The sequence below is a fragment of the Alosa alosa genome, chromosome 22, assembly GCF_017589495.1.
Source record: "Alosa alosa isolate M-15738 ecotype Scorff River chromosome 22, AALO_Geno_1.1, whole genome shotgun sequence".
In the NCBI taxonomy this organism is placed as follows: Eukaryota; Metazoa; Chordata; class Actinopteri; order Clupeiformes; family Clupeidae; genus Alosa; species Alosa alosa.
Window position 1 is genome coordinate 8,054,884 of NC_063210.1, and position 27,790 is coordinate 8,082,673.

Genomic DNA, 27,790 nt, shown 5'->3' on the forward strand with positions numbered 1-27,790 from the left:
TTTGTCAAATTAGCGCAAAGTAGCTTTAATTCATTTTGTATTGCTGTCCTAACTTTGCACTTTGCCCATGATTTAAAGTAGGGCCCGGAGCAAGAGCTTTCCAAACGTGCATTTCCCATTGGAAACGTTTCCCATCATCTCTGAAAATCTGTGACTTCTTAGCACATTTGTTTTTGATTGCTAGCTAGCACAAATGAACTGCTGGAGGTCTGTCACTGACAGCTTAGGAAGATTTTAGCAGGGACTCATATTATTGTTCTCTCTCTCTCTCTCTCCCTCTCTTTCTCTCTTTCTGGAGCTTTCTCCCAGACAATAACTAGGCAAGCAGGCCTCACTATAAGTACAGAGTGCTCCCATTTCTCATCATGAGACCTTAGTGTGAAAATGACAGTGCAGCTGCCTCTATTGTGACATGCAGGCTTGGGGGAGGGTGACGATTAAGATGCCACCATTTATTACACTGTGGGAAACTCGCCGGCATTGGACTGCCAAACCAATACGTCTGTACTTAGAAAAAGAGTAGAGAAACTGTAATTTTAAATTTATGTTCCCTAAGTGCTAAGCCTATGAGCACCCGTATGTGCCACGGTAACATTTGATGATGTAATTTAAAATGTTAATGACAATCTATTGTACTACAACTAGTTTTTGCTTGTGTAGTTCTTGGAAAAGAATAAAAACATGAGCCAAGTAAGGTCTTCAAATATATAATCTTAGTTCATACAGATATATACATTGTATAATAAATAATATTTATAAAAACATAACTTTTTTTCAGATTATAAAATAAAAAGGGAATTATTAACTTTAAAACTTTTTGTACAAAACTTTGGATATAGCAGGGGGGAGAGATGGGTTGAGGTGTGGAGATGTACTGCTGTGTGTAAGGGTGAGGGAGGAGGTGTGTGTGTGTATGTGGGTGTGTGTGTGTGTGTGGTGTGTAGACAGGGTGAAGCCTTGGCACAGGGACCAGTAGCATAGGGTATGCTACGCTAGCATCTGCTGTGCGCTTTCATCTCAGAAGGTAATTAATGGGGGTGCAAGCATGACTGCTTGAACTGTCAGAACATGTTGTATGGAAACCTACATTGGTCTCTTCCACCATGTTAATGCCACTCTAACCCCAGATCTCTCTCTCTCTTTACCTATCAGTGTGTCATACACACAAACGCACACACACACACACATACTGATACCTCTCGCACACTGACATACACATACACACACTCACTCTCATACCTCCTCTGCACAGACAAATGCAGAAACTCACACATACAGACACCCATACTTCACACACAGACATACACACAAGCTCACATACCTCTCTCAAACATACACATAGACTCTCATACCTCTCTCTCACACACACTTACTTACACACACACACACACACAACTCCCATTTCCTAACTTCACAGAGCAGCTTTACCCCCTACACACACACTATTTCCTCTTTTGCTAACCCTTCTCCTTCCATCCTTTCTTTCTTTCCTCTGTCTCCACCATCCTCCCATCTCTCCTTCCTTCTTTCCTCTGTGTACGTTTCTCCTCCTACCAAGAGGGATTGAGATGAACGGAAGTTTCACAGTAGTCTGAGGCGCACACTGTACCACAGCTTTACAACGGGTTAGGTCAAAGGTCATCCACAGATTATTGTCAAATCATTAAAGTAAGTCCTAACATTAGTATTGTCATTAGTAGCCTTTTGTAAGTGCAAAGTTGACTGTTATTTGCACAAATCAGTGTGTTTTGTTATTTTGTATTTTTTTCCTCTCAGAAATCCCCTTTTCAACCTCTGAAACTGGTTCTAGTTTTCTCCACAGGTGGACTTCTGGACTCCATTGTGTCCCTCATGCTTGGGAGGGAGGTGGGCAAACAAACCCCTGTGTGTGTGGGGTAGGGTGGGGTGGGGTGGAGGTGGGTGGGGTGGGGTTGTCCCCCATATCCACAGGACTGACATAATACACACATGAATCTCCCACATAGGTAACAGAGACTACTGAAGCAAACACAGACAGAATGCCCCCCCAAAACACCACCAGCCACTTTCTCTATCTCTTGTCTTGTTGCATACATGTACCAAAGACATTGGAGAGTCTGCTGGGCAACGTGGGTGTGTGTGGACTATGAACTCGGAGACAGCGCATCCACGTCCAGAGGCTTCAGAGCTGACGTGAGCTAGGAGGAGGAAGTGCGCCGCGCCGTGCAGGGAGAGTCCAACACGGAGAGAGGCATGTCTGCCGACGCTCGTCGACGACGTGTTTCCCAGCATGCATCGCATGCCTGCATTCTCCAGGCCTCGTGTAAAAATGTCAGAAATGTTAGGGCTCATAAAAACAGTGGTAAGAGCTTCCAGGCATGTAGGCATGTTGTCCTCCTGTCACGTGTGGGCTGGACTGATGGCACAATGCTTTATAGGGGAGGAGGTGAGAGGAGGGGGAAGGGGTGTTGGAGGAGGCATGGGGGGGAGGGGGGGGTTGGGATCAGTAGTGAAATAATAAGGGGGCGGGGGGGTGATCCATTCAGCCATTTAAGAGTAGAAGTGTCCATTTCCCTCATTATTTTACATAAATGTTCAGATATGGCTGTGTGTGTGTGTCTCTGTCTCTATGTCTGTGTGTATGTGTGTGTGTGTTGGTATGAGCAGTGTGTGTGTATAGCCTCCAGTGAGGAGGCCACAGTGACAAGGGAACAGCATTTACAGTTGCTGGTTATAAATCACCTCCACCAAACGTTCAGCAACACCTAGCCTGATAGGGTGGAAGTACGCTTGGCAGGCTGGATCGGGCCATCCTGAAGGCAGTGCTGTTGCTACCGGGGGGATAGCAGGTGACAATTTCAGGGACCCAAAGCTGGAGGGGCCCCATAAAAACTCAGGCCTGATAAATAAATTATTTGAATGGGGCCCAGAGCAATATTCTCTCTTTAAATGACCAGCTACAGCCCTAACTGTTAGAAGAGTCTGTTTAATTATTACAGCCTGCAACCCAGCTCGCTCAGATAGACTGGTTGGGAACGGTCGAGACTGTAAGGGAGGGACCGTTCAAAGGATGCAGGAAAAGACGCTTTCCAGAGGTGCATTTATTACACTGTGATTGTGTATGTGTCAGGTATTTGCCTATTTTGTTTCTGATCCATTCAGTTTTTTTTCTCCTCCAGTTTTTTTTTAGTCTCTCTCACTCTCTCTCTCTGTCTCTGTGTCTCTCTCTCTCTCTCTCTCTCTCTCTCTCTCTCTCTCTCTCTCTCTCTCTCTCTCTCTCTCTCTGTCTGTCTGTCTGTCTGTCATGTCTGTCCTTCTCCCCTCCTCCCTGGTCCCCTGCTCTCATTTGCAGGTGTGCACGTCGTAGATGCGCGTGCACTCCTGGCAGCTGACGTAGCAGCACCAGTGGAAGACACAGTGGCACTTCTCCTTGCGCTTCTCCGTCCGCGTGTTGTGGCCTCGGCCGCAGCACAGCAGGTCGCAGCCCTCGATGCCGTGCGACGAGACGTTGCAGACGCGGTCGCGCGTGCCAAACGAGCCCGTCTCCGGGTTGGGCTCGCAGAAGTTGGGCGAGCCCTCGTAGTAGACGAGGTCACGCTCCGTCGGGTGCTTGAAGAAGGCGTACTTGGCACGCAGCGTCTCCACCCAGCCACGTGACTCGCGGTGCTTTTCCACCACCATCTCCGAGGCACTGTCGTACTTGTCCTTCAGGTAGTCGCCCAGCATACGGAAGTCGGGCTGCGCCCACCAGCACGTCTTGACCTCGCAGCTGCCTGACAGGCCATGGCACTTGCAGCGCAGGTGCATGTTTTCCAGGATGGTCTGGTATGGATGGATGGAGGAGAGAGAGCGAGAGAGAGAGAGAGAGGTGGGGAGAAGGAAACAGGGAAATATTAGCTTGGACAAAATATCTAAAACATGCTAAAGGGATTGAGTTGGCTAAGGAAACCAGTCAAGTCTAAAAAGGGGTTTATGGTACAGCTTTGGAAAGTTTAAAGCTGCCAAGCGCAAGCTCCTTGGAAACCTGACACCCCTGGTTAACCAATGCTATGTAGTATATCATTTACATTATGTATTTCCTCTATAACGTTCATTCATCCATAACATTCCAGCAACTCATTTCTCCTGACTTCACCATATTTTTGTCAGACTTCACATGTGCTTTCTATCAAACCATTACATGTAAAGATTGTTAATTTCCACTTTGTTCCACCTGCAGGGGCTTCCTCTTGAGTCAGCTCCATTTTGTCTACTCCACTCGGAGTCACTACCTGCGTCCCCCTCCCTCCCTGGGTGTAGAACCCCAGCAGCCCCTGGCTACAGTCAACATTCTACAGGTGCTGCGCAGCTGTGAGGTGTTGCAGGCAGGTCCTTGCATTACAGCATTGGCTCTCTTTTCTCTATTTCCTTCTCCCCACCTTTCTCTCTCTCTCTCTTTCTCTTTCTCTCTCTCTCTCTCTCTCTCTCTCTTCGCTCCCCTCAGAAGTCCTGCTCCAGAGAGAGACAGAGAGAGAGAGAGGGAGAGAGAGAGAGAGAGAGAAAGAGAGAGAGAGGGAGCTATACATGCCACCGGCGTTTGCGCTTCTTTGTTTTGGTTTGTTTGGTGTAATTTGCCCGGCTATATTTAGCTGCAGAATTCCCCAGCTGTGGCGGAACTGAAGGCAGGTGCCCATGGCCCCTCGAGGGCCCGGGCCCAGACCCAGTCAAAACCAAAGGGGGCCTCTGACATCATGTCTCGGCCCCCGAGGGACATCGGGAGAGGAGAGAGACAATTGGTGTAGACTGGCAGGTGGGGCAGCCTGGGGGACTTGACGGAGGAGAAGGGCCGTCTGTCTGCTGCTGCTGTCGCTGCTGCTGCTCCTGTGGTCTCGGCCCCGCTCCTGTCTGTGCCAGATCAAAGGGCTGCTTGTTGCAGTGTGGTCTCAGGTATTGCCCTTCAGCACCATCAGCCTTCACCAATCCCCCCTCCACTAAGCCCTGACAGCCCCAGTGACTCTTTAAATCCCAGCAAAACCACTATTTTCTCCCCCCCCCCAAACAACCTTGCCATTTTCTTCAATTTCTCCCCATCTTCACACAAGGCCACGGTTGGTCTCCTCCCTTTGTTGCGGAATTTGGAAAGGATGCGAGTTATGAGTGGCATGAGAAATGTGCCCTTTCAGGTGGTGATAATTGCCCCCTAATTTAAAAAGAAATGCTAGTTTTGGGGGGATTTTAAGGAACACCAAAAAAACAACAATCCTCAGTCGCGCGCTGACAGTTCTTGAGCGTTAGGTGATTCCACTGAGCTAGCAGGAGCTCCCCTCATGCTAAACCAACAAGCACATCATTGTTCATTGTCTCATTACGGGCAATTCAGCACTAATTAAAGTTTCGCTGTCTCCTCCAGCCGTGTTTTATTGCAGACTGATTGCGCTCTGCCGTAGCGTTTTGATCGAGTGAGTGTGTGTGTGTGCTGTGCTGGGGCATGGCTGAAGGTTTAACTGCTGCATAATAGCAATAATAACATGTCTCTTTTCTCGCGCCATCAGGTCCGCGGCTGGGAGGTGACACCGAAATGTGACGAACAACAAAAAAAAAAAAGATAAATGGGACATTGTTGTCCTGAGCTTTACCTTGCGGTTAACTGGATTTGCGTGTAAGTGCACCGTCAACATTGTCAATACTAGCCTTTTCTGTCTTTGGATGAGGGAACAAACATGGAATTAAGAGAAAAAGATTTATGGGATGTAGTCATAAGAACCCCTCCTGCAAGTCTTGTGAGGTCATGTTTAGTTGAACTGAATATTCCTTACTGGCAACACGAGCCTATCCTTGCTTCAATTATGTGTCTTAATCCCTGGTTTCAGGTGTAGGCCAAGAGCTATAACGTCTCCACAGGCTATGCATACCAGTGTCACGAGCTCAGCATAACTCTTCATCCATATGTGTCAACAGCTACATATATCATGCCTGAAATGTCATTAAGATTTCAAATGCATAGTTATTATTTACCTTCACAGAGTTTTAAGTTTAGAGTTTGAATTTTTGTGGAGACTTGATGGCTTGAATCTCTGGAACTTGAAGGTAGGTATTTGGATGACATAGAGATTTAATCATTAAATGTCAGTCTCAATTATCTAGTAGCCTAATGTAGTTTATTTCTGGTGCTGTTTCCTTTTGTTTTTATTTTTGTTGTTGTGTTCCTCTGCAGTGTGACTGTGTGACGGGCTCTCTTACCATCCGCCCGGCTTCGTTGTTGTGGCGGTTCATGGCGGACCGAGCGTCCGGCCTGTTCTCGCGGGCGTCGGCGAACTCGCGCGACACCAGCACGCCGAACTCAGCGTCCTCGCTGCAGCCGCCCCACTTCCAGCCCTCGCCCGGCGGGCCCTTGTGGTGCGAGTCACAGCCGCACATGGTGGACGTGCCCTCGGCGCACGAGCGCGTCACTGCGTACGCCACGCCGGCTGACGCTATGGCGTGGACAAATGCAGACTCCCTTGTGGCTAAAGACGGGGGAAAAAAACACCAAAACACACACAAAAAAAATAATGTTGAGTTCGAGACAAAGCCAATGCAGAACGCATATAGGTGGTAATTACATTGTTCTGCTACAACACATTACACTAAATGACATTGAACCACATACGTAAGATCAATATCAGTATACGATATTATGACACACTAACATAAAGCTCTATCGCCTACAGCCCAGCGTGTAAAGATGAGACGTTGTCTCCTTATGCTGCCGCCTGGCTCCTCTCTCTGCCCTGTATCCTCAGTGCCTGCAGGCTGTGGATCAGTTTCCCTGCTGAGGTTTGAAGTAGTGATCGTGTGCTGCTATGTGAGAGTGGCGCTTCGCTCCGCTCTGCCCTGCCCTGCTTCGTTCCCTCCTCTGCGGCCTGATTGTGGGGGCCCTGTCACCTGCCCAGTGCTCGCCGCAGCGCCGCTTTCTCTTTGGGATCATGTGTCAGGAATTTTACTCTTTCTTTTCTTTCACTGTCGCTCTCTCTCTCCCCCTCCCTCTTGCCAAAAGCCCCCTTAGGCGTGTGAAAACCAGCACTCAGTGCATGTATGTAGGTTTGTGTGTGCGTGTGTGTGTGTGTGTGCGTGCGTGTGTGTGTGCGTGCGTGTGTGTGCGCGTGTGTGTGCACGTGTGTGTGCACGTGTGTGTGCGCGTGTGTGTTTGTGCGTGTCTGTGTGTGTGTGTGTGTGTGTGTGTGTGCTGTTCTGTCTGGAGGCATGTGTTGAGAGATGGTATTACGCCTCCTTTGAAAGCAACAGGGCATTATGTAACTGGACACCATTGTTTCACAATCACAGCACACTTAGTCGCTGCGCTCCAGCCCGCGCCATCTACCCTGACCAGGTGTCCTGCACAGGCCAGAGAGGGAGCCCTCTCACTGCCCTCTCCGCAGCCAGTCTGCATCCCTGACCCTCTCGGAACCACTTCACTCTGCCACTCAACATGTATTCTCTGCGCCACTCGCTGAAGTGTGCAGGCTTTTTCACCCAGTTAAAGTAACACAATGTAGGAATCCCATTTTTGTCCATTTACAGCATACTGGGTACCTATTTAGTGCTAATGGGGTACCTAATTTGTCTATAAACGGCGAAAAAAGTAATGTGCCTATCCGCAACAACGACTCTACAGTGCAATATCAGGTGTTCCAGGTGCGCATCAGCAATGTAAATGACACTGTTCTCCTTATTGTAAGTGTGGCCTCAAAATGAGTTTGAGGCTGTTCTTTTAAGGTGTGTAGGTGTAAGTAATAACACTAGTTCATAAGTGCTAGTATAAGTATAAGTATATATACTTTTTTGATCCCGTGAGGGAAATTTGGTCTCTGCATTTAACCCAATCGTGAATTAGTGAAACACAAACAGCACACAGTGAGGTGAAGCACACACTAATCCCGACGCAGTGAGCTGCCTGCTACAATGGCGGCGCTCGGGGAGCAGTGAGGGGTTAGGTGCCTTGCTCAAGGGCACTTCAGCCGCGGCCCACTGGTCGGGGCTCGAACCGGCAACCAAGTCCGGAGTGCTAACCAGTGGGCCACGGCTGCCCCCCAAAGTAGTTTAAGTTGTGATACTCTGGGGCTAATATAGACAGGTTTATATGATCATTTGGGGAATGACCTACAATATTTGCAACAGAGAGGCGTCAGTGATGAATCCATAACCATAACCATAACCATTTACTGTGGGCAGTCAGCACTGGTCAAACTACACCTGCCTCAATGTGCTTATTTCGCCCCAGTTTCATTTGATACATCCACTCAGTGAGCTGCGCTTGCAAACGCTGCCACACAATACAAAGATGAATTCTGATTCCAATGTTACAGTTTCCATCCACATTCCTTTCTCCTTAGTCCATTTCTTCACTCCTCTCTTTCTCTGAGGTCTTTTAACTTTTTCTTTCGGGTTGCGTTCTGAAGAATGGCCCTATACACTCTCATTGGCTGCATTGGAGTCACATGACGTAATACTCAGCTGATGATATGCTTGTGAAATTTGATACACTGCCTTGGCAGGCTGTGATGTGTCACCCAATCCTTTCTGCCGCTACCATGTTAACTATGGGAAATACTATATAAACAGCTCACGCAGAGGGCACAGACCCGTCCAGAGACATGATATCAACCTCAACTATTTGTTTTCTGCTGTTTTTTTTTTTTTTTAACTCTTTTCATTTTCATGTAATTGTGTCTCGTGGGAGGAGTGGGGAAAATAAAACCAAAACGAGCACCCACACACTCAAACACACATTCAAACAAGCACACAGAAACACACGTGCTAGCATGCACACACACACACATAAACACACACATTCACACTTATACTCACTCACATACAATCTTGCATTTTCCAGAAGTGTATGTTCACAAGAAGAGCACCTTTGGTGTTTGTTGTGTGTGTGTGTGTGTGTGTGTGTGTGTGTGTATGTGTTGGGGGGCTAGTAGAGGGGCTGGCAGGCCCAGCAAGGTTGGCCACAACAGGGGCCTGTGAGCTGGGAGCCCCGGGAGCGGAGCTCTGGCGGAGAGCCAAAGGGGGCGCCGCTCCTGCTACCTGCTGGGCCCATGAATCCGCCTTTGTCTCCCTGGTGTCACACTGTATTACGCACACAAAGGGACCCCAGCACCCCGCCAGCACCAAGCCCCAACACAGTGCACTACCCAGAGCTGGAGCTGGCATCCCCCAAAGGAACCGACCCCCCACTCTCTCCAGTCTCAGCCTCCCCATACACACACACACACACACACACACACACACACACACACACACAAAATTGGCTAACATTGCTTTTCTCGAATGATCAGCCGCATCCAAACATGGCTTTTCCCTGAAAAAGCCCCCCTGACTCAAACCAAGAACCAGCGAAAAGGCCCCTCAGACGCCCTCTCTCCACCCCGGATCACAAACCCTACAACCCCTTTCACCCCTCATCCCCCTCCACCCGCTCTCCTCTCCCACCGCCTCCATAGTCTACCCATCTGTCCTCTCCTCCATCTCTTTTTTATGTCCTCCCCCTGTTCCGCTTCCACCTCTGCCCAAAACTACTGCTATTAGCGTTCTCGCTCCACTCGTGTCAGTCTAATGATGACTCCCTCAGTGCCACTGATCTCCCTGTTTTAGAGCTGTAGTCAGCCCAGTTATAGATCCGACACCAGTTTAACATGTCTCTCCACTCTCCACTCTCAATGTGGTGGCCATGATTGTTGTCTGCTCTTGGGGTCAGGTCAGCCTGGTGTCTGTGTCAGAGCTGGACTCCTTTTCTCTCCTCTCTTCTCCTCTCCTCCCCTTTCCATTCCTCTCTTCTCCTCTTCTCTCCTTCCTCCTCTTCTTGTCTTGTCAGTCTTCTCTCTCTCTCTCTCTCTCTCTCTGATTCCCTTTGGCTTTTCTCTCTCTCCTCTCCCTGGCTCTCCCCCTCTGTTCCTGCACCTTGTTGCTTCGCGGAAGGTTCTGGAGCTTCCCTTTCAGGCCATTTCCATGACCGAGTCAAAAGGGCGTGTGAATGGGCCGTCCGTGGGAGACGAGAGCCCAGGGGCACACAGAGAGATGGCTTGCAGTGGCCTTCACGCACAGTAGGGGTTGAGCTGAGCCCCCTAGCCCTTTTCTCTCACTTGTAATCTTATTTGGCCTTCTCTATCCCTCTCTCTCTCCCTCTCTCTTTCTTTCTTTCTTTCCCTTACTCATTCATGCTCTCTTTCTCCGTCTCTTTCTCAAACTCACTCACTCTGCCTTCATTCACGTCTCTGCCCGTTACTTTCTCTCTCCCTCTCTCTCTCTCCCTCTCTTTCTCTCTCTCTCTCACTCACTTTCACCTTTCTCCTACCCCTCTGTCCCCCACTCTTTTTCTCTCTCTCTCTTTCTCTCTCTTGCTCCTTTCATTCATACTCTTTGCTCATTTCTGCAGGGTTCCCCTCCTGACCTGCAGCCCAATTCAGTGTGATTTGCTCTCCCATTCCTGGCCACCAAATCCCATTTCTACCAGAGGGAAGGAATATAAAAGAGAGCCAGCACAAATGCTCATTCAGCACTCCTCTGCTCTCATGGCTGTGTGTGTGTGTGTGTGTGTGTGTGTGTTAGTTTTAAGTGTTAACTATTCACAAAACATTAATTCAGCTAACTATGCAACAATAGCGAACATTTACTAATATACATTTACTAATATTGCAGAAACATTTGTGAGTCTATCCTTCAACTATTGAGCTATATTCAACTAGTTTTGAGTGGATGAATAAAACAATAGTATTGATTGCTCATCAACTAAATTCATCGATGAAATGCTGAATAGATTTGTTCAGCAATTGTTTCATTTATTATCATTCACTTCACTTGTATACAAAATGATTGGGAAGATTATTCCACATGCGACTATACCTTTGTCCAGTACAGGGCCAAAGATGGCCAAATTGTTCTTGATGGTCGTGCAGTTCCAGCGTCGGCCACGGAACTGGTGCTGGCACTCCTGGATGCCCAGCTTCACGCCCTCGGCCACGCTGGGCATGATCTCGATGTAGTTGCGACAGAAGCGCAGCTGCTTGGGCACCAGACCCGGGATGGAGCTGCACAGGATGGGCTGCGAGCCCAGCGTGGAGTACTGCTGCCCCAGCGCCAGTGACCTGCAGGGACCAACCAACCAACAGAGGATGAATAAAAGGGAGTAATAGAGGAGCTTGTTTTTTTTGTATATTTGTCAAAAGCATTTGATACAGTCGGTCATTCTTTGCTTTTACAAAAAATAAATAACATTGGTTTGAATATTAAAACTTCTAACTGGTTTCAGAGCAAGATGAGAGGTTTCAGTGAGTTAAATCAGGCAATATTCCATCTGAATTCTTGCCAATAACTAAAGGTGTTCCACAAGGTTCAGTCCTAGGTCTAGTCCTTTTACAGTACCATTTACATAAAAGGCATTGTCCATCTTTATGCTAATAGTTATTAATGCTAACTAAATAGTTATTTAATGTTCTACAGGAAGCTCTAATCAATCTCAAATTAGTATTAGACGCAAATAAAATTAAATTCATGTTCGTTCATAATGCATCCATCCACTCCAGAGTCAATCTGCCTTGATGAAAAAAATATTTTATCAACCATAAAGATTATCTTGACAGAAAATTGAGACAAACAAACATGGTTTCTTGTACAGAAACAAATCAACCTTTCCCATGTTGTGCAGATTTTTTAGCATTGTTGAGGCAGTCTTAACGCCCATGATGGATTATGTCTACAGGAATGCTCCTCCTTTCTTCTTTAAAGGAAAATTTCGGTATTTAGCACTTTGAGTCCCTTTTCTGGTTTGTTTTGGATAAACTAGAGTGGTGGACACCGAAATTTTGACGATTGGTCCTGTCTCGACTTTTCTGACTCGTTTTGAATTGCCTTTGACTACTCAGAGTGGCTGCCAACAGCCATACTGTAGGCTACTCAAACATGTCCTAAAACAACCCTTAATGTTCGTTTTCAAAACTGTGCAACTCACCGAGTGGTTAGTTCATCTATAAGGCCATTATTGGTGATCTTAACCAAAAGCCGAGATACAATAACCATGAAATACAGAGAGCCAGGCATGGCCTATTACAGTTAACTAAAAAATAATAATACAAAATATTTTAGGAAACTAAAGATTTTAAATGTGGGTTGAATGTTATTCTAAGAATTGTGGGCATTACATTAAAATAGAAGGTTGCTTTTTTGGAACTCAAAACAGAACATTAGGAACTTTAAACTGAAGATGGTTGTTGTTGGAATGAGTAAGATGTGGCCCAGAATACCAACTAAGCAGAGATGAGTTGTAGGGTGTAAGATCACCAATAATGGCCTTATAGATGAACAGTAACTGGTGTCCATTTCATCTATCTGTTAAGGATGGCCAATGAACTTTATCCTAAATGGCATAGTGGTGAGTACTATAGCTAGCACCAGCATGAATCTGATGCCAGAAAAGAAGACCTTAAAGGAAAATTCCGGTATTTAGCACTTTGAGTCCCTTTTCTGGTTTGTTTTGGATGAACTAGAGTGGTGGACACCGACATTTTGACGATTGGTCCTGTCTCGACTTTTCTGACTCCTGCCTTTGACTACTCAGAGTGGCTGCCAACAGGCATACTGTAGTAGGCTACTCAAACATGTCCTAAAACAACCCTTAATGTTCGTTTTCAAAACTGTGCAACTCACCGAGTGGTTAGTGGTGTTCGTTGATTATTAAAAGCAAATATATCGGCGCAATGTATGATTTCCAGCTGTCTTATTTGCTATTGTGGAACTATTTATTCAGACACATCACAACTGCGTATAAACTTCCGTTCAATATTTGAACCTGAAGCATAGACGGTGGCGCAGTAATATCAACGTGCAATGAGTCTTCCAAAAGAAATCAATGGGATTTTACAAAATGCCAAATAAAACACGACAGAAACTGTATTTCGCTACGTTACTTGTTTTGGAACATCAACGAACACCACTAACCACTTGGTGAGTTGCACAGTTTTGAAATCAACGTTAAGGGTTGTTTTAGGACATGTTTGAGTAGAACAGTATGCCTGTTGGCAGCCACTCTGAGTAGTCAAAGGCGATTCAAAACGAGTCAGAAAGGTCGAGACAGGACCAATCGTCAAAATGTCGGTGTCCACCACTCTAGTTCATCCAAAACAAACCAGAAAAGGGACTCAAAGTGCTAAATACCGGAATTTTCCTTTAAAGTCTTCTTTTCTGGCATCAGATTCATGCTGGTGCTAGCTATAGTACTCACCACTATGCCATTTAGGATAAAGTTCATTGGCCATCCTTAACAGATAGATGAAATAGACACCAGTTACTGTTCATCTATAAGGCCATTATTGGTGATCTTACACCCTACAACTCATCTCTGCTTAGTTGGTATTCTGGGCCACATCTTACTCATTCCAACAACAACCATCTTCAGTTTAAAGTTCCTAATGTTCTGTTTTGAGTTCCAAAAAATCAACCTTCTATTTTAATGTAATGCCCACAATTCAACATTCAACCCACATTTAAAATCTTTAGTTTCCTAAAATATTTTGTATTATTATTTTTTAGTTAACTGTAATAGGCCATGCTTGGCTCTCTGTAGTTCATGGTTATTGTATCTCGGCTACATCGAAAATTAGAGCTACCCTCAATTGTACTCCTGAGTATGAAATAAAGCTTGAATGAATGAAAAATTAATGAATGGATGAAAGAGGAGGTTACAGAGAGAGAGAGAAAGAAAGAAAGAAAAAAAGAAAGAAAGTAGGAAGAAAGAGGGGAAACAGTGTGAAAAGAGGAAGTGACAGTTCAAGATCTGGAGGTGAAAGGAGAGTGAGAGAGGGAGAAATTGAGAGAATATATATCAGAGAGAAACAACATTGAGAGAAAAAGATAGTGAGAGGAGACAGAATGTTACTTTGAGACATACAGCAGACTCCTTCATCCACTCCACCTTCCCCAAGATGCACTGGATACAGTGTGGCCCTCCTTCAACCCGCCCATCCTGGCCCCTGAGGGCCTGGGGCAGTGTGTTTGGGCTGTCCACTCCGTCACTGACAGCTGGGGTGCTGCACTCCGTGAACTCTTCAGTTCGGCATGCATATACCCCCGTGTGCTGTGACAAATATTAGGCTACATGATGACAGACGTGCGCCTCCAGAATTTTGGCTTCCAGGAAGCGTGTTTATTCTCCCCGAGGTGCCATGTATGTCAACACAAAACAGCCTAATAAGGAGGGATTCTTGGGAAAGTGTCTCCAACAGAACAAATATATATAATTATGCATGTATGAGTTATATGAAACTGAATGTAATCATTCAGTAAACAAGATTAGTTCTAATGGACAACTAGGGAGCAGGCGCCACCAGATGATTTGAATTTCAAGTGAAGAGATTAAAGTTGAAAGAAAGTGGCATGAGTACTGACTGACCTTTCCAAACGAGGAAAGACAAGAAACAAACAAAAATATTTGGACCGAGTGTGTCAATGTGCTCTTCAGGGTAATTTCAGAATGGCTAGACAGAGTGGAGTGTGTCTGTTAAGTGTTTGTTTGTGTCCATGTGCAGAAGAATGTGTGAGTGTGCATGCACATGAGGTTTGCAAAAGTACATTAACTATTGTTAAAAGCATAAGTTGCGTAAAGTGTGCATGCATACATTGATGAGGATACACACTGAAGCAAAGTAAATGCATTTACTGCACATGCATATTGCTATGACTGTCTCTGTGTCCCTGTGTCCCTGTGTCCCTCTCCTCTCTCTCTCTCTCTCTCTCTCTCTCTCTCCTCCTGAGAGTGCCTGAAGCCTTATGGACACGTACAGGAGGCAATTTTCTCAGCTTCTGCAGTGAGCTGGCATTTGCTCCGACACTGATTCATCTGCACACCGAGACAGGCCAGATCTGCCAGGGTTGCCAGAAACCATTATAGTTTCATTGAGGTAATTAATTGTAATTGCCTGCTTTTTCTTCCTGAGATCAGCAGGAGAAAACTCACACACACACACACACACACAATGTTTGCGATGTCCATGTTTTGACATGCATGCCGTTATGACAGGCTCAAACAAAACCACTCCAGCACCCTCCCAAAACACGATTGCCTTTGCCATGAAATATTTATGGGATTTGCAAGTGTGTGTGTGTGTGTCTACATGTGTTATTGTTTATTTGTGAACACATGCCGCTCTCCAAATGAAAACCTCACACACACACACACACACACACACACACACACACACACACGGGTACACACACAAGGAGGTACACACACACCCTCACTCTGTGGGTTCCCCCCACCCAGCGAAGGGGAAGCCATTCACAGCTGCAGGGTCGTAAATCCCTGGACTCCCTGGAGATGTACTGGTGAGCATCCAGAGCTGACACAGAGGTGTCCACACCGTTCACTTTCACACAGCGTCCCCGTGACAGAGCACAGACAAGACATTCTCCAGAGCCACACATTAGGATTGTCTGTGCCATATGAAAAGCTTCATATTCCCAACACAAACAAATACTGCATAAAATATACACCCACGGCCAAAAATTTCTCATGTATTGTTAATGTACGTGTTTAGACCCAGTAGTTGTGTTTTTGAAAAGTGTGTGCGTGCTATGCATGGTGTGTCGCGTATGGCAAGCGTCGCGTGCGTCATGGGCGTGTGTGTGTGTGTGTGTGTGTGCGCACAGACCACAGACCATGACAAAGGAGTGAGATCACTATGACCATTGTGAGGCACTACACAGCGTAGTTCTGCCAGAGATGACGCCAGTGCGTCTCTCTCTCTCTCTCTCTCTCTCTCTCTCTTTTCACACACACACACACAAACACACACAAACACACACACACACACACACACTGGACTTAAGGTGGCCAGCACCTATCGCTGCAGGTCATGGGCAGAACAATGGATGAGCAAGCGAGCAGTCGCTCCTGATCAGAGCTCCCGTGCAGATGAGCTCAGGCCCCCTGCGGGCTGGAACCCTATCTGGACACAGGCGTCTCCGATAGATGACGACTGCACCACTCCTGCTCCTGCTCCTACTCTTGCTCCTGCTGCCACCGTCACTACTACTACTATCACTATTACTACTACTATCACTACAACTACTATCACTACTACTATCACTATTACTACTACTATCACTACAACTACTATCACTACTTCTACTACTACTACTACTACTATCACTACTACTACTATCACTCCTACTACTGTCATTCCTACTACTATCACTCCTACTACTTACTACTACTACTACTACTACTACTATCACTACTACTACTATCACTCCTACTACTATCACTCCTACTACTATTACTACTACTACTATCACTACTACTACTATCACTACTACTGTATCCACTACAGCTGCTGCTACTACTACTGTTGCTGCTACTACTCTCACTACTGTTGCTAGCACTTACTACTGATGTTACTACATTACTATCACATTATTTACTACTGTGCTAGTACTAATACTACTATCACTACTACTACTATCACTCCTACTACTATCACTACTACTACTACTATACTATCTACAACTACTACTATTACTACTTGCTTCAGCTTATCAATCATTTCATTACTTCATTTTACTACTACTTTCATTTACTACTACTATCACTCCTACTACTATCACTACTACTACTATCACTACTACTACTATCACTCCTACTACTGTTGCTACTACTGCTGCTACTGCTACTACTGCTGCTACTGCTGCTACTACTACTACTATTGCTGCTACTGCCATGCTGCTTACACCATGAACAAAGAGCCTGGCCCTCAGGACATCTTCCATGCAACACCCCCCCCCCCCACACACACACACACTCACACACACACCCTTCCTCTTAATCTTCACACTCCCTTGCCTTCATGCGTTTTCCTTTTGATCTGCTGTCATACGCTGAGATGGCCATTGTCACGGCGACCACAAGTATCAGAGGCTGTGGAGGCAGCAGGGGCATTTGGAGTCCTTTTGTGAGTCAGGATGAGCTGAGCACCAGTGAAGTAACCTGCGTCACAAGGCCTTTGATACCCCCCCACCCCACCGCCACCACCCCCAACAGTGACTGGACTAGATGTGCACGTGGGCATATATGTATGAGTGATTGAGTTTGTGGTTGTGACGTGTGTGTGTGTGTGTGTGTCTGTTCATGCACGTATGTGTGCATGCATGTGCGTGTATATGTCTGTGTGCATGTATGTTTGTGTGTGCCAGTGTCCTAACTCATGTTTGTATGCATGTGCACATGTGTTGAAAAGAACAAGCCCATGAGAGTAGCAAGATGGACTTAATGAACTGTAAAGTACACAAGAAAAGGTAAAGAGGTTCACTAATGTTTTTTTTACCAATCACTGTTTTCATTACTCCCCCCAGTCCTCAACAACAACAAAAAGCCCTAATGACAGAACAGGCGTGGTGATTCCCCATCACAACATTATCCACCTTGCCTGCCACCCCACTGAGTAGGGTGAAAGGCAAGCTACTGCTATTACAAGGAGAGGAATGGCACGCAGTCTGTGTGGTATTGCACTACGCAGTACGCTATTCACTTCTCTCCGAGGTGAACCGACTTAATCCCATTTCCAGGTGTAGCGAGGGGCTCGCTCAGGTGTGTAATCACACATCTTTTTCTAACTCTTATTCATCCACTCACTCCCCTCATGCAATAATTATTTTGCCCCGACCTGAGTCGGCTGCCAGTCCATATCCAGGAATGGCTGAGCGGCTGCTGCCTGGAAGCACGCTTTCCCCTCCCTCCTCTCTCTCTCTCTCTCTCTCTCTCTCTCTCTCTCTCTCTCTCTCTCTCTCACTATGTCTGTTTCAGCCACTCTGTCAAGTGACTAAGTGAGTAAGTGGCATAATTACACAGTCTGCTAGCCTTACACATACACACACACACACACACACACACACACACACACACACACACACACACACACACACATCTCACACACAGTCTCTGTTATAAACCTATTTATAATGAATAGTGATCCATCACACATCACATCTCTCAGAGCTTTTCAGTCACTCTTTCTCTCCCTCGTGATTTACTCTTGTTCACATGGTGTTTGGCTTCCCGTCATTCTCACAGCCTAGCGGAGTGCAACTGATGATGTGGTTGAGGCCCTGACGTGTAGAGATGCGTTTCATTGGAGTCAATTACCTAACCAAAGGCTTCCAGGGAGTGCCGCCTGGGGGGTGTCTGTTTGTCCAGGATTCGCACCGCTGCCTCTCAGGCAGATGAAAGAGGGAGTCTCAGTTGACTTTGTCGGCATGTGTGCCAAACAGGAGTCTCCTGGGCGAGCGTGAGTAAGAGAGTGAGAGAGAAAGAGAGAGACTGAGAGAGAGAGAGAGAGAGAGAGAGAGTGAGAAAGAGAGAGACTGAGAGAGACTGAGAGAGAGAGAGAGAGAGAGGGTCCAGAGAATTTCTCTCTGCTCCTACGTGAGGTTGTGGTACGCAACTGTGAGCGACTTGTCTCGACGAGGTAGGGCACACAAACACACACACACAGAGTGAGGGGTGTGATGGGGGAATCCGCACCTCTCAGCGTGTTTGTGTGAAGGGGGTGTGTGGGGTGCGGAGGGGAGGAGTGGGGTGGTGGGGGAGAAGCCTAGAGAAACTCCAAGCCCTCGCAGCAGGTGCTTGTCTGTGCAGGTCTGAGGGCCACCTCTAGCCTGCGGGCGTTTTCCTGCGTTTTTAGCTGCTGGTGTGCGCAGGGGAGGGATGGCTAAGGGGGGGGGGGGGGGTGGTGGTGGGTGATCTCAATATTTTCAAGCTCAGTGTGACGCAAAGCCCACGGGCCAGTGCAAACCCCAGCTATGATGGATATGGGGCAGGATTGCAATGCACGCAATGCAGGAGGTATTCACCCACAAATGCGCATAACACTGTTTTCCTTCAAGGTTGCTCTGTGAAACAATTAGGCTATGTAATTAGCAAAGCTACCTTCAACAACAGAACAGTATGTGCTAGTTGAATACGGGTGGTCTCTGTGTTAAGAGGGGGTCATCCTTTGTGCACCTGCCTCAAAGCAACCTCAGTATTTCTTCTGAGCCAGTCAACATGGCCAGAGGGACCATGAAAATTCAGAGATGTTCTTAAGCTGTGAATTTACGACGTGTGACCCCTGTAGCCCCCGGAGCACGATGCCCTGTTAAGGTTGTTTTGAAGTTCATTACTAGGCCAATTGTCCCGTCTCACCTATAATAGGTTGGTGGATCCATCACTCTAGCTAGCCCCCTAGCATTTCTCCTGTCTCCTTGGACGTCACGTGTGAAGACGAACAGGGAATAATTCCTGGCAACCATTAGCGACAACACTGGAATGTGACAAGATTTGTGTAACATTGAATTGGTTATTTATATATTATAGAAACTGGAGCCATCAACACACATTCTTGCAAATATGTTTTAATATCACATGTTTTTCTATATAGTTAAACTATTGAGTTTAAATGAAATATATATTTAACGTCACCATGTAAATGCTGCTACATTGCATCCATGGGAACGCACGTGCCAGAGACAGGACGTGAAGATACCAACGTGAAGATACCAAATTCACACAGGTAGTTTACCTCGCCAGTGGATGGTTCTGAAGACTCCAAAGGTCCAGGTAATGTAGGCATCAAGACTAATCTCTCCCTATGAAATTATTATTATTATTATTATTTAAGCTATATTTCCTGGAGGCAAACCATTTTTGAGTTGACTTTAACCTTCTGGTAACATTGTCTTTGTATGTTGTGTAGCCTATTTCTTGGTAATAACTAAGATCACTTGACATTTAGATTTGGTGTTTCATTAAGTATTTTACTGTGAAGACACAAGCTCAGTTTGGATAGTGTAGAGCTGAGCTAGCGACATTATGTTAGAGTTTGTAAATGTAGCAAATAGATGGCTTGTCACCCTCACACACACCTTGTTGGACACACACACACACACACACACCTACATACCTACCAACATCTCCCTACCTTCCCACCTCACAGTATCCCATACTTGAAGATGCTTGTGGATTAGAAGGGAAAGTTTAGCATTTTTCGGGAATAACGCATCTCTTCATGTTTTAAAAAAGAGGGGAAAGCATGTTTGCCCATGGCACCATGACTGAAATGGGGCCCAGAGAGCGAAAAAGAGATGAGAGGGATTAGGGAGAGAACCGGCCTGTCACAATCCATTCCTCTCTGCTTTACTCCTCAGGCACTGTTCAAAGACTCGTGGAAAGTAGGCTCGTGTGGAAGACTGTGTGTCTGTGTGTCTGTGTGCGCGCGTGTGTGCGCGTGTGTGTGTGTGTATTTGAGTGTGTGGAGTTCTCTGTTGCTACTTGTACCTATAACTATCTCCCAGAGTGCCTTGCAATACAGTGTCTTCCCATCATACCCTTGTCCAGTGGCAGTTAAGTCTTTGCTCTACCGACCAACAACCAGACAACCAGTGACCCAATGCACAGTAGCCATAGGCATTAGGCAATACATTCTATTGCCTTAGTGCTAGACTAATTTTTGGGTTTAGTACTTAGATTGAAGGAGACTTATTCTCATATCGGCATAGTATAACTCAGCCAGCAGTGTACATTGTTTTTTGGTCGATTCAGGTCATTTAGGCATGTGCATGGAAATCTTGTATCTTTCCCAAACATAAACATAAGACCTGTCTTTGCATCATGGGAAAATACATGACTTTATCTCACCTGGCCGATGCAGGTCTACCTGAGCAAAAAGATGGATATACCTCACAGTCTTCCACTGCATGTAGGGTGCTTGTTAATGAATACCAGTCATTCTTTAGGTTCACCGTACGTGTGCACACTAGCTCTCCCTCCCTGCACCAACACATCCATAGCTCTATTTTTGCTGTGATAATTATTCTAATTCATTAAAGATCAGAATTGAGGACGATGAAATGTGTGCCGACTGTGTTGCAGTGCGAAGAGAACCCATCAGAGACAAAATCAAAATCAAAATCAAAACAATTCAACCACATTCACACATTCCCTGAAGGAGACATAAACAGAGATAATTCCTCAAACACACCCTTTGGAGCCATGTGTTGTGTTTGTGTTGCTGCACAGTGTTCATGTTCAGTGTTGCCATTGTTGGACGGCCTCGGTAATTGTAGCTCTGGCGCAGCTCTCGGCATGCTGTGTAAAACAGGGGCTCTGTGAACCTTAATTACAACCATGGCAGAGCAGAGGTGGTGGTGCAGGGGGACAAGGCAACAAGGCAGCCCTCCACCACCAACTCTCTCTCTCACACACACACACACACACACACACACACACACACACACACACACACACACACACACACACACACACACACACACAGAGACACACAGACATACCTACACACACCTCAGTCCTTCTTGAAGACGTTGGACCTCCCCCCAAAGGCCAACTCTGGAGCGCGGCAGGGAGTTTGTGATGCGCCAGGGAGTTTGTGATGCGCCGCTTTGTTTAGTATTTTCCCCTTTTTGTTGCTTTTTTTTTTTTTGAACAGCCGTCCAACAGCTCAGGGCTGATCAGATAAAAAATGACAGCACTCCTTGAAAAATGTTCTAACCTGTTTTTGTCTTTTTCTCTCTTCCCCCCTTTCCCCTCTATCTATCTCTCTCTCTCTCTCTCTCTCTCTCTGGCTGCCTGTGTCTTTCCTGTACTCCTGTCCTCTGTTGAGACACAAAGATAGGCCTAGGCCAGGGACGGGGATCCCCTGCAGTCAAAACAGGGAGCTGTAAACTTGTGAACCTCCCTGTCAGGAGGCTAGCAAGCGAGCGCGAGCTGTTGAGGAGAGTAGAGGGCAGAGTCAGAGCTGACAGACTGGATAGCAGCCTTTGACGAGCCGCACATCACTCACACTTGACGGAACGCTCCGGAGTCAGGAAGTGTGAATGTAGGCCAAGCAGCTTTGCCGTGTAATTACTGGTGAATGGATCATGTCCTTGCCCACCTCCATCTGTGTAGAGTTAGTGCTGCTGTGCCACCCCATGTGGAAAGCATCACAATTGTATTTTGGTGAAACCAGAAGCATATGTTTCACAGTCATTTGTCTATTCATCAAAATATTGTGCGTTTTAATGAATAGGACTTGCTCTTCCTTTTGGTTTCTTATTTTGGAAGATGCTGCATTCAAATACTATCTATAGACAAATGTGGGTATAAAAACGTGAAACATCAGACTTTATGAAGTGTTTGTTCAGTACTATACGTTTCCGGACATGTCTCCCTATGATGTGTACGAAATTTATTTGTAAAATTCTTCAACTATACACTACACCACTACACAAGTGGTACAAGCCTACATGTAAAAATAACCCATCATCTATCATAGCCACCTGACTGATAAGTAACCCTGTCCCTCATGTATCCTCCACCTATCTATCTCTAAGGCATGTCGAGATCAGACTGATATCGGTATCTGTCTGCAGGTCAGGGGTCTCCTGCTGAAGACCCTCTCCTTCCCTCCCTCCCATCCTCCATGTCCGTCACACTCCTTCTCTCTCTCTGTCTCGCTCTTTGTGTGGGAGATGGGATGACCTGGGAGATAACCTGGGAGAGGTCCAGGATCCAGGGAGGGACCGCAGGTGTTGTCCTCACCTCCGTGACTCCCAGTTACCTGCGCAGGAAGCTACCTACTTACCTACTTGAGCAGGAACCTGCAAGACTGTAGAACCCTCTATCCCCACGTAGACCTTCATTTAGCAAATCAGTGTGCTATGCTGTGCAATCAACTCAACTCATGCAATGCAACTCAATGCAGACACAAACCCTATGTCGACTTCAACACAGAGAGAAAAAAAATCCTTTCCCAACATATGTGACAAAATACGGAAACAACTTGCACTCTTTTTTTATTAGCCAAGGAGTCTAAATCTCCTCGTATTTGGAGCATCCCCACTGGTCATATATTTGTCCTGAGCCCCTTCAGAATGCCTTTGACCCTATCGGGGGGACAGGGGCGGCTCTTCAGATACCCGTTGCTATTGATATTGAACCCGTAAGTCCCAAGAATAACATTCTTTCCTCCAGGCTCTCTGCTCTCCTTTCAGTGCTGCCCTCTTAAGTGGCTGCCGTAATGCCCCCCGAACATCCTTGATCTTTTCACACAGTGCCTCGCAGACAGGGCCGGATTTTCTCGCGCTGAGTATCATTAAAGTGATCTGTGTGTGTGTGTGTCGGGGAGGTGTTGGGTGGGTCTCTCTCTTTTTTTGGTGGGATAATGACATTCCTGAGACTGGGTCCCACAGTGCCATTGAGGGCGGCAGGGCAGGGACGGGGCGGCCGGAGCAGGTCAGAGTCCCCACTGGCCTCACAGTGCAGGTCCTTTCAGCTGGCACCGCAGCAGGGCTCAGTGAGAAAAAGGACCACAAGAAACATACACACAAAAAGACCAGGAAAAAAAGCACAACTGCTTCCCCCCTCATATCTTATTACTTCGATGTGTCTTTTTCTCTTTTACATTGGGCAGTTTTTCTCTATGCATATTTTTCATATTATTTATTTATTTTATTTGTTTGTTTATTTATTCAATGGGCTGCTGGCAAAGCACTACCAATTTGGGGTGTGCTGCATTTTTACTAAAGCTTTTTGCGTGGGTTTAGAGATTCCATGCAATTCCATGAGATTCTCTAGCACCACCACAAAATGTGGAATTTTTTTTCTTCTAATAATGTGGGCAGTGGCTAAGAAAAACTGGAGTGTTTCTTTCCTTTTTGGGTTAGGTCTCTTTTTTAGTCTTTTAAAAAAATAATATATAACTGTATAATTTAATTGTATAAGATAAGTAAAATGTAATTTTTCACACCTTCATCATTACTTCCAAAATATTCAAATATGTTGTTTCACTGACCTAGTTCACTTAACTGGTTTGCTTTTTGCAAGCACTGAATACACACACAAGTCTCACAATAACTAGAGAGCAGTACGGTGGTCGAGGCTGCTAAAAGATAACCTCTGTCTAGTAAGGCTTTTAAAAAACTGCTTCCAGGTCAGCCCTTGACTCCATAATTTTGGGTCACCCACACACAGAACTTCAGCTGTTGTGCGTAGTAGTCAAACAGTAGTTTTGATGGAGAACAGATGGGGCTGATGGCTCGGAAAGCCAGCTGGATTTAAATGTATGGTGGTTTTTGCGGCACTGCTGTGGGACCAAACCACAGATGACATGTTGCTCTTTGTCTGGTATTTGTAGAGATTTGTAGAGATTGCTTGATTGAGTCTTAGCATTAGCGCTCACTCATCGTCTGCAAGGCGAATGTAAACGCACCAGGCACAACAGGCTGACAGGTTGGGATCCCTCTCACACTTGTGAATCACCTCTCGATGGTTTGTTTGCCAAGGAAACCCCATAGGGCGCACCCTCGTCTGATTTTGGGTCTTCATATAACACAAGCACAAGTGACAAGTATATTTAGAGTGCACAATTCTCGAAGATTAACTGCTGCCCTCTTGAACTTGGTAAAGGAGTAAAACATTAACTATTATCTTTCTCTGTTGGAATTTGCTTTTGAGGGTTTTTTTTTTTTGTATGAGCAGAGACCGTGTGCTATTCTTGGGAAGTTTTTTGATCCGACTGCTTATCTGTTTTTCGTTTCAATTGCATAACTGTGAATTGGTGACAGATTTTACCATGGAAGATATTTAAGCATTGTGAACTTGGCCTAAATGTGTTCCTGATCGTTAGTTCAGATGTTCTATCGAGAAATTAATAACAGTATCTACGTGACATGAAAATCACTAGTTCCGTAAAGCACATTGGTTTGTTCTGGCCCTGCCTTGTTTCTTTTTACTGTTGTCGATGAAAGAGAGTGAATTTGTATCTTTTTTTCTCTGTTCTTTTATTTTGGAGGGAATTTCCCATTTTTGTTTTTTTGTTTTGTTTGGTCGAAAAAGGCTGGGTTTTTTCTCTAAAGGTCAGATTGCCTCTTCTTAAATCCTGTTGGTTGTGTGATTTATGGCGTCTTTTCCCTTTTTCAGTGTCTTGTGTGATCCACTGGCTCTGAGTCATGGTAGCACTCACAACTGAACTCTGCTTTGTGGGCTAGAGAATTTATGAACAAATCTACCAGTGTTATACAGAAGGGGTGATTGCGTGGTTGTGTGTGTGTGTGTGTGTGTGTGTGTGTGTGTCTGTGTCTGTCTGTCTGTCTGTCTGTCTGTCTGTCTGTCTGTCGGTCTGTGTGTGTGTGTGTCTGTGTATGTGTGTGTGTGTGTGTGTGTGTGTGCGTCCATGAGTATGAGGTATTCCGAGTGAAACTCGGCACCTTTTGACTCTTTGACGCAACTCATAGCCATCTCATTTTGTCCCTTGTGGCTCCGCCTGACACCCTAGGGTGGCTGGTATGTGTGTTTGTGTGTGTGTGTGTTTGTGTGTGTGTGTGTGTGTGTTTGTGTGTGTGTTTGTGTGTGTGTGTGTGTGTGTGTGTGTGTGTGTGTGTGTGTGTGTGTGTGTGTGTGTGTGTGTGTGGGAGTAGTGATGACGGCCGTAACGACACCCATTCCTCAGCACCTGCCCATTCACCTCAAGCCATATATACACCTTTCCTTTTCATCTCTAACCCCACACTACGCCCCTCTTTCTCTCCCTCTCATCATCCCTCCCCAGCACTTCCCCATGTGTTCCCCCAAATCAAAGTTCCTGTGCCTTGTTGGTGCCGTTGAGCATGACAGCGGTGTCATGTAAGCTCTGCTTAGCAGCACAGCTGCAGGGCCCTTCACACAGAATCCCCCGTCTTTGTCATTCCTGTTTGGTGGCACTGGACGCCAGGGGAAGGGTGAGACCATCCTGGTTTTAACTCAATAGCACTGTGGCATGTGTGTTTTCGTGTGTGTGTGTCTTGTATCATTGTGTGTTTGTGTGTGTGTGTGTGTGTGTGCATGTTTGTGTGTGTGTGTGTGTGCATGTGTATGTGTGCAAATGTCTTGTACGTAACATTGTGTGCACGTGTGTTTTGATGTGTAGGGTATGTAAGTGTCTTGTATGTAACATTGTGTAATTGTGTAAGTTTGGCAGCACTCGCATTGGTAAGCGAAACCAGAAGATGCTGGTGGTTTTGGAACGTGGAGGGACCACATGCTAACCGGGGCTACCAGAGCCCGTTAGTTCTGACACGTAATGCATTGTAAGCCAGCAGAGGCTCTCTGTCACACACCCACACAAATATTTTGTCGAAAAACAGCCTCACAGGACAAACACGCATCACTGAGGTCACTCATATATATCAGAGCACAGCAGTTCCTGAGCATCAGTGCTTTGTGGACGACATGATCCTTTAATGTTAAAATGAGGGTGTGAAAGCCTTGCCAATTATTTTAGTGGCTTGGCAAGGTTCACAATAACCCTTGGATTGAAAAACTCTTGGAATGAAAAGATTTTATAAACAGTGAATTATCCTACCTACCCAAGATGGCTATAATAATATTTGTTTTTTGCAAACCACTTTTCACAAATCAATTCTCCCTCTGTCACATTGATTGTAGGTATTTAGCATTGTTCTAGAACAGCTCACAGAAATGTTTACTTGCTTCAGTGTGATCAATGAATTACCAAATTTCCTTTGCTAGGTAATAATTTCAGCTTCAAGTTGCATACCGTCCAAAAAAGTTACTTGTGTGTAAGAACTGGGCAGTAACTGGGTCCAGTCTTTGGGCCGATGGCCTCATACCAAAGCCGCAATTAGTGAAACAAGCAGGGGAAAAAAAGCATGGCGTTGTATCAGCTGGCAATGTAAAAAAAACAAAGTATCCAGATATAGTACCACTAATGTCAGGTGGAAGTCTATGACATTTTTACATCAAAAATTAGGTTTTGTCCAATTTAGAGAGTAAGTCTGAACATCAGAGCATTGGAAATTAACTGAATGAACAATCCCACCAATTCCTCAATTAGCAAATTTTTGGTTAGTAGCATTACGACAGCTGCAGTAGGGACAACAAAATAGATTATCCGATTTCCTCCTGCTGACAACCCTGACTGCTGCTTAAAACATGAAACCATCCCGCTAGTCACCAAACTTGCCGGCAGTCCCAAAACCTGGAGATTTCCAGCATTTTTGCACATCACAACATTGATCCCAGGAGATGGATAAGTAAGACCTGAAAGAGAAAGTGTAGCCGAAGAGAGAGAGAGGAGAGCGAGCGAGAGAGGAGAGACGGGAGCGAGTCTTTTCCGTTACAGCACAGACTGAGGTTAGAAGTTTTTGGACCTGAGCGGAGAACATTTTTCCAAGCAGTCAAACTGAAAAGTGCTTACTGTTTCGCCTCCTATAAAATGATCACTGACCACCATTCCTCCCCATAGCGCTTTGGAGAAAGTGATGCAGAAAATGGATGGGGGATAGTGTACTCACCACCAGATGGGATAGCCTCCAAGCACCCTGGAGCTGGACAACCACAAACACATCATATATCCAATCAGATTCAAATCCATGAGGTATGCCTGGTTTGAGTGGTGGAGGAAATTGATCAGTGTCATATAATTTCCAGTGAGGAGAGGAAAAAATTGAAGTCCCAGGAGGTACAGGTTTTTTAAAGAAGTGCCTGATTGCTTGACTGAGGGGGAGGGATTTTTTGAATTGAAAATTTTTGAAAAAGAACTAAAAGAACTCCAGATTTCTTTCCCCCCTCCTCTCCTCTTCTGCTCCCTCTTGTTCTTCTTCTTTGAGTTGGAGAGTGTGTCTGTATCCTAGTAGTTAGGAGAGTAAGTGTCTCTCTCTCACACACACACGCGCGCGCACACACACACACACGCTCCTACCCGTCCTCTCTATCCCTCCCTCGTTCTGAGGTTCTTCCCCAAGGTAGATATCTTTTTCTCTCTCCCCCTCT

At 45.8% G+C, this 27,790-nt stretch overlaps 1 protein-coding gene across 1 annotated transcript; it reads right to left on the reverse strand.

Annotated features, from left to right (window-relative positions):
* Positions 1–3,252: 3,252 nt before the first annotated feature.
* Positions 3,253–27,790, reverse strand: wnt3 (wingless-type MMTV integration site family, member 3). The gene is made up of 4 exons (XM_048234133.1): positions 27,313–27,790; positions 10,843–11,084; positions 6,199–6,464; positions 3,253–3,801 (listed from the first exon to the last, which is right to left on the reverse strand). Exons 1-4 carry the CDS (start codon positions 27,435–27,437, stop codon positions 3,322–3,324), a joined length of 1,113 nt encoding a protein of 370 aa, XP_048090090.1. The 5' UTR covers positions 27,438–27,790; the 3' UTR covers positions 3,253–3,321.